Source organism: Primulina tabacum, chromosome 11, assembly GCF_025594145.1.
Source record: "Primulina tabacum isolate GXHZ01 chromosome 11, ASM2559414v2, whole genome shotgun sequence".
In the NCBI taxonomy this organism is placed as follows: domain Eukaryota; kingdom Viridiplantae; phylum Streptophyta; class Magnoliopsida; order Lamiales; family Gesneriaceae; genus Primulina; species Primulina tabacum.
In genome coordinates this window covers 34,480,158-34,487,856 of record NC_134560.1, presented here as the reverse complement: position 1 = coordinate 34,487,856, position 7,699 = coordinate 34,480,158, and the positions used below count along the sequence as shown (strand labels likewise).

General features: G+C 34.1%; 2 protein-coding genes across 2 annotated transcripts; one reads left to right on the top strand and one right to left on the bottom strand.

The window, feature by feature from the left end:
• The first annotated feature begins 993 nt into the window (after positions 1-993).
• Positions 994-4,630, top strand: LOC142518023 (uncharacterized). The gene is made up of 3 exons (XM_075620597.1): positions 994-1,274; positions 2,463-3,117; positions 3,841-4,630. The coding sequence occupies exons 2-3, from the start codon at positions 2,510-2,512 to the stop codon at positions 4,511-4,513; spliced, it is 1,281 nt and encodes a 426-aa protein (XP_075476712.1). The 5' UTR covers positions 994-1,274; positions 2,463-2,509; the 3' UTR covers positions 4,514-4,630.
• A 1,042-nt stretch (positions 4,631-5,672) lies between these two features.
• On the bottom strand, positions 5,673-7,273 carry LOC142518656 (xylulose 5-phosphate/phosphate translocator, chloroplastic). Its single transcript, XM_075621449.1, has one exon. The coding sequence runs from the start codon at positions 7,119-7,121 to the stop codon at positions 5,838-5,840; it is 1,284 nt and encodes a 427-aa protein (XP_075477564.1). The 5' UTR covers positions 7,122-7,273; the 3' UTR covers positions 5,673-5,837.
• Positions 7,274-7,699: the final 426 nt, after the last annotated feature.

Genomic DNA, 7,699 nt, shown 5'->3' with positions numbered 1-7,699 from the left:
ATACTTTTTCATGGATGACCTAAATAAGATATCTGTCTTACAAAATACGACCCGTGAGACCGTCTCACACAAGTTTTTGCCTCCTTGAATTTATATAAATCTAGAATTCAACGTATGTATTTACAAAAACAAGTAAGTGGTATTTTATCATGATGCCCTTAGTAGAATTACGATCTAACAATGAAGCTTGGATTATTAAACAATTTAAAATATTTTAATCGCACAATTACCATTAATTATATATAACTTTTGATAAAATTACAAACGTTTGATTTTACATATGTGTGGTTTTAAAATTTAAATATTGTCCACAGTATTGATTAATTAAGTAAATTTTAGTTTATAAGCAAGCAGGAATAGAATATCAACAATATAATTAAATTTGATGAAAAATAAATAACAATACAATCAAATTTTATTAAATTATCCAGTATTGCTTGTAGTTTTGAAGAATTATTAATTTATGATATTGATGAGACTATATAAGAGTCATCTGAATAATTATTAATTTATTATTTATCAAAAGTATTAATTTAATAAACCGACCCGAGTGAAATTATTAATTTATCGAGTAATAATTTATAAATGTTGATCGTAATACAATAAATTAATAAAATATTAAATATTTTTATCTTTTATCTCATTTTATATCTGATATAAAAAAATATTGTAGAAAATAAATAAATTTTGAAAACAATCAAATTTAAATAATTTCTAATAAATCTATGAAAAGTTTCTATCCTATATAAAAAGCATGACTACGTTTTCATTTCTATTTCTCCCAATTTTTCTATAAATAAAATTTAATGTTTGGACATTTATAATGTGAATTATTATTCATCAAATTTTATAAATTTAACCAATAATTTCTTATGATTTGTATGTAGTTTTGAATCAAAATAGGACACAAATCTGATTAATTTATTTTCTCCGAGGATTTTCTTAAACGTATATTCACACATTATTTGGCGGAATATGAACATACAAATACGTACACATACATCAAAATGAGATATTGCCATTAATATAATTTACTAAGCATTTCTCCTTCTCGTCATGTGTGTTAACATCCCTCTTTCCACTGTGTGCATTATCTTTCTTGGATCTGATATCAGTGAGAACCCATAAATCTTGCTGAAAAGGGGGGAAAAGTTTCAACTCTGAGCCTGTTTTCTTGGGAAAATTGTGTCCAAAGCCATGAAAATTTTTACCGCTTTCTGGGGTGAATTCTTGAGTTGCTTTTCCGAGAAGAAGAAATTTTCTTTGTAGCAAAGGTGGGTGTTTGGGCCGAATTCTACTAAGTTTTTGTCACGAGTCTTTTTATTTTTGCAAGTTTACTTTCTTTAAAAAACAATCTTTACTTTCTTTTGGTTTTTGTTGCCTTGTATTCTTGTAGTTTTGTGGTTAAATGTGTGTGATTCTTTTGGGTTTTCGGTGAATTTGACTTTGCTTTTGGTGTTCACTTTTGGTGATGTACTTGTGTTCTGAGTTAAATTTCTTGGATGGCATGCAGCTTACTTTTCATCTCTCAAGTTATGATTTTTGTGTCTGTGAAATATATGAATCGACTTTGTTGAATGGTCATTAAGAGTGGTTAGGATTAAGAATCGGTAATCCATAAAAGAGAGTCAAGAATTTGTTCATAGAGGTTCTTAATTCAGTTTAGTTAAGTCAACTGTAAAGTTCTTGACAAATCATAGACTGTTTGAGCGTAGATTGGCTGCTGCAAAATGCCCAATATTTTGATGAATCGTGGTTGATACATAGACTCTGTGATAACAGGGACTGTTAGTTATCACTACCACATACATGGTAATTAGTCTCCTTTGAAGGAAAAAACTATGAAGGCTGATCAAGAAATTATTGACAATTGTTTTTTGCGAAACGAAATTGCTGAGATTTTGTTGTAGCTTTTGTATATTCGTTAAGATAAGCATTCTTTTTTGTTATCTCGTGCATGAACTGTTTAATGTATGTCCAACCTGATAATATATTACTTGTTCCCTTTGATTCCAATAACTTAGGTGAACAACAGTTTTGATTCCATCTACTACATGATCAGTTGTGGTTTGAAATTCGTGGCACATACCCATATTTATATATTCAGTAAATGTCAGGAAAGTTGGTAAACCGCGGTTTGTTGGATGACTTGATCATTATTTTTTTTCTTTGATAATATTTATGATTATCCCACTGTTTGTATCCCATCATATTCGAATCCATTTGATGAAATGCCACAATTATGCGACACTGTTCAGCTCGATTCTTTCCTTCGTTAGATGTGTATGTATGACGGCTTAAGCCTTGTATTTCTCAAGTATAAAATTAACTTTGTTTGGAAAATAAGAATCGAGTCATGTTTGTTTATGATAAAGATTTCTGTAAATGTTTCCTTTGCTATTACAAGCATTTCAACATGTTACTGTTCTGATGGTTATCTGTTAATGTGACGTACCTTTTAGCTTTGACAACTCTAGCATTGGCAGATGGAAAAGGACCTTTGATGTGAATGGATCCTCAGGCTTTTATTAGATTGTCAATAGGCTCCTTGGGGCTTCGAGTTTCTGGGACAGCTCTTACGGCAGCAAAATCCAGTAATCACGCCATATCTACTCCATGTGTTTGTGAGATTCGCTTGCGTGGATTTCCTGTTCAGACAACACAAATCCCACTTTTATCCTCTCCTGAGTTGACCCCCAATCCTCATAGCATTTCTTCAATCTTTTATCTTGAAGAATCGGATTTAAAAGCATTGTTGGCGCCAGGATGTTTGTATACTTCACTGGCATCTCTTGAGATAATGGTCTTTACTGGTCGAAAGGGCACTCATTGTGGTGTTGGTGTCAAAAGGCAGCATCTTGGGACGTTTAAGTTAAATGTTGGCCCCGAATGGAGCGAAGGAAAGCCGGTTATTCTTTTCAGTGGTTGGATTAGCATTGGCAAAAACAGGCAGGAGAATGGAAAACCAGGAATCGAGCTTCATTTGAGGGTGAAGCTGGATCCTGATCCAAGATACATATTTCGATTTGAAGATCAGACTAAACTAAGTCCACAAATTGTTCAGCTTCAAGGAACTGTAAAGCAGGCTATTTTCAGCTGCAAGTTTAGTCAAGACAGGTTACATCGACTTCTTTTCTTGCTTTTACATTTTCATAGATGGTTACATATAGTTGTGAAACATGCTGTACATCTATTCTGGTTTGACACAGGCAATGAGAGGGGTTCATATCACTTCTAGCTGCTTTTCTTAACCGCCAGGTTATGTTTGAGTGGAAAGATTTGTATTAAAGAAAACAATTTGAGTAATGGATTTCAGATAAATTGAATATGAGAGGATTTGAAATACTGAATTGTTAACACAAAAACTTGAAGGTTGCTTTTGGATAGTTGGTTTTGAGCTATAGGGATTTAAAATCCATCATGTTTTTGAGATTTCATGTTTAGTTCGTATTTGGGAGCTAAATTTGATATTTCAAATTCATTGATTTCCAAATGTTTTCATTTAAAATCTCTTTCCAAATATATACATCCAAACACATTTGAGAAGCATGGATTTAAAATGTTTTCTTTTGAAAGAATGGATTTAAAATGTTTTCATTTGAAGTTCTTTCAAAACACACAACCCATATTTGGGACAGATTATATGGATGTCCATCTTATTTATCAAAAACTAAATGAAGTTATTTTTAAGATCTTTGTCTACATTTGCCCAAAGATTTGGTGTTCTCCCATGGCTTTAACTTTCCAATTTGTTGTAGAATTGTTTTTTCGTAAGATCGTTTTGTTAAATTTGTTAATTAATTTATTGTTTGATAAAAAAAAATGAAAAATATAATTCAGGTTATCTCAGATAGATCCACTTGGCAACTTCTGGTCAACTTCTGCTGATGGTTCTTACCACGAGATCGAGAGAAGAGAGAGGAAGGGATGGAGGGTGAAGATACATGATCTCTCCGGCTCAGCTGTTGCCGCCGCCTTCATTACAACCCCCTTTGTTCCATCAACAGGTTGTGATTGGGTGGCTAAATCCAACCCGGGAGCTTGGTTAATTGCCCGGCCTGATGCATGCCGTCCTGAGAGTTGGCTGCCATGGGGAAAGCTCGAAGCATGGCGTGAACGAGGCATCAAAGATTCTATTTGCTGCCGTTTCCACCTTTTGTCAGACGGGCTTGAAGGCGGAGAGCTCCTCATGTCCGAGATATTGATTGATGCCGAAAAAGGCGGCGAGTTTTTCATAGATACGGATAGGCAGGGAGCAAGCCCATTACCAAGCCCTCAAAGTAGTGGTGATTTTACAGCATTAAGTCCTATAACTGGTGGATTTGTCATGAGCTGTAGAGTTCGAGGGGAAGGGAGATCCAGCAAACCCCTTGTGCAACTCGCTATGCGGCACGTGACGTGTGTGGAAGATGCAGCCATTTTCATGGCTCTGGCCACTGCTGTTGATCTTAGCATAGAGGCCTGCAGACCTTTCCCTAGGCAGAATCGAATTAGTCGTCGACATTCGTCATGATACAATCGTGTATGGAGAGAATTAATTTCTTGAGCCAAGAATAGTTGGCTTAAATTTACTCTTCTTGTTGTCACAGTATTGACAATGTGCATAGAATGAACTTGATTTGCATTGGCATTTGGTTTCTTTCCAGTGAGTAAGTGAGACTGCTAAGAATCTGCGTTCACTGAAGCAACTAATTCACCTTAAATGAAAATAGATTTGTTTTTATCTATATATTAAATAATTTCTCATTATTTTCATATTTTTCGATGAAACATAATACAATATTTTTGTTAAAATCTTTTTCTATATATTTTGAGTTGAGTTGAATGGAATCATTGTATAACCAGACTTTGAAGCACCTTTCGAGTGTTTCATTTGAAATGATATTAAGATCAAATAGTTTGCCATTTGATAAAATATTATAATTGATAATATCAATATAACTCCAATCTTAAAAGGCAATCCAAGCAATCTATATTTCGATGGATGTATAGCAGAGATAATTGTTGCTCCCAAACAATCACTCCCTCGACGGTTGTAACATGATGTAATTCTTAAGAATCTAATATTTGATTTACCTACCGAATATTTATCACTTTATAAGAAAAAAACTATAACTGTTGACAATGGCGTAACTTAATTTTAATTTTTAAGCATACAGTAATCCAAGACTTCTATTTGGGACAATTACTATTCCCCGACAACTGACTATAAGATGCATCAGGAAAATCAACATAAACAAGATGTATGACATTAGCTTATCAGGGATGCTCACCGGGGAAAAAGAGACAAAAACAAAACACAAAAATTGACATACAAAAAAGTAGAAAGAGATGCTAAAGTGACATGATACCTGAATTCAAGATTGAAGAAGAAATAGGCATTTTTGGCGAAGATGTGAGAGCATATTATTAATCTGAAGCAAGTCAGTCTCAAGTGTACGTAAAATACAAAATCTAAGACAGGGATGAGCATACTCGTTCAGAATTTAGATTTGTCAAACACCATCACCTCAATAGAAATTACATCACCTAAATCTTGGCCCTCACAAGCATTAAATCTTGATCATAGACCGATTAATTTGATTTTGAATAACTCAGAAACGGGTAAACGGTCGAAACACATTGGAGAGCCTTCAGGATTAAGATCTGGGATTATAGCAGTATCAAGTAGATAAAAGTAAGCAAGAGATAGGAATCTTAGCATGATTCCCTGCTTAAAAAGTTTGGCATGATATGGAAATATTCGGTCGTAGGTAACGGAAAGCAATAAGCAACAAAAATTCCTAGAAGCTTACAATGAACCACAAGAAAGTACCGAAAAATTGAAAATCATCTTTCTAGTTCTTCTTTTCACCTCCTCCAACCTTTGGTTTCTTAGCCGTTGCCTGCGAATACAAGAAAGTACCGAAAATTGCAATAGCTGACCCGAGTGCATTCAGAGGCCTAACTGGATTCCTGAAAACCAATACACTAGCAATAATAACAACCACCCTCTTCATAGTGTTCCCAACCGAGAACGTAAGTGGGCTAATGTCATCAAGTGCTTCATATGAGGATTGGTTATATAAATGGTAAAATATGCCTGAGACTATCACCCATAGGTAAAATGTGGATGGCTGTCCGATAGTTTCGATTGCTTTATGATATCCGGCTATCCATTGAGACCCTTCTACGAATATAGCAACCGGAAATAGATAGAGCAATGAAATAATGGTAATCCAACCATACAAATTCAATCCATTCACTTCTTTGAAACTCTGCAAGCTCTTTTTCGAGTAAATATTTCGTAGCACAAATCCAACATTGCTAATCATGGCACCCCATAGACCTCCAAAATTGAAGGAAACTTCAGTAATGGCAGCTAAAGAACAACCAAATACGATTGGTAAAATGGAGAGCCACACATTTAGTGGATATGAATCACCAAGAAACGACGAGAACACAACTGTAAACACAGGCTCTGCAGATTTAATCACATGTGTGAAAGAAACAGCAACTTTAGAGAATGAAACACATGCTGAGATATGGCCTATAGTGTGGAATAGTGCAGGTCCAAGAAGTGCAATAATGAACGATTTGTCTATTTTTGGGCAAGGTTGAATCTTCAATGACCATATAACAAGCATCCATATAGCCCCACAAAAGAGCTGGAATGATGCAAGAAGCCACGGATAGGGGAAAATATTCAACACCTTCTTGTTAAATATATTGAAAACAATGTTCTGAAAATACCATAGTCCAAAAACAACAGGTAGCTTGAGATTCTTGTTCGGCTTTGTTGAGGCTTCGATTTCACCATCTGGGCTAATTTCTTCCGAGGTTCCGGCGGCTGCTCCGAGTTTGTGGGATGAAAATCTTGAAGAAAATCCACATGGGTGTCCCAAGTTCTTCCCAAAATCTGATCTTGATTCCGAGATCTGGGAAACAGCGGACCCAAAACGAAAGCCATGATTAATGCTTAAGCTTGGAATCTGGAGAGCTGGAGACTGACAGCGAGTAATCCGGGGACTTTGAGACCTGTTCACAAGATTTGGATCCAATAATGGAGCATTTAAGGGATATCTAGAGCTGGGTTTGGAGAAAGTGACGTTAGTGGATGACAAAAGGTTTGAAGAAAGCATTTTGGAGGAATTGGGAAACCTTCTGCCACTGAAACAAACAAAAATGGAAGAAAATTTTGAGGGACTATCCCTCTTTCACGCCTATCAATCAAGAAATTTTTGCGTTGGGTTTGAATGTAATTCTAACAAAAAATTGAATTGAAAAAAGAGAATTAATAACCATGCAATTCTTTGAATAATTAAAGTTTGTAACTTATATATAGTTATTTGGGAAATTGATTATTTTATACCATTTTTCAAAGTTATTATAATTTTAAAAACGATATTTCTTTATTACATATTTGTATTATGTTTTATATAATTAAAAATCTTAAAATATTCATTTTCTATGAATAAACGTGTTCCATTTTTGTGATTCATTTGTTTAATTATCTATTATCTTTCTTTAAGAATTAATTTAATATTTGTTCTGTTTATTTAATGGACACATAAAAATAAACACTTTAATATATAAAAATAAAAGAAATCACATTATTATACTTTCTCAACTGCAGTGAATCACAAATTATCCATTTATTTTAACTTCAAAATATTAATGATTAAAAAAAATTAAACCTACAAATTATCAAAAAATCATG

Excerpts from the sequence above, each read along its gene's own strand:
- LOC142518656 (XM_075621449.1), bottom strand. The coding sequence starts at position 7,121 with ATGCTTTCTTCAAACCTTTTGTCATCCACTAACGTCACTTTCTCCAAA.
- LOC142518023 (XM_075620597.1), top strand. The coding sequence starts at position 2,510 with ATGGATCCTCAGGCTTTTATTAGATTGTCAATAGGCTCCTTGGGGCTT. Across the intron at positions 3,118-3,840 it reads TGCAAGTTTAGTCAAGACAG|GTTATCTCAGATAGATCCAC; the intron begins GTTACATCGACT and ends AATATAATTCAG.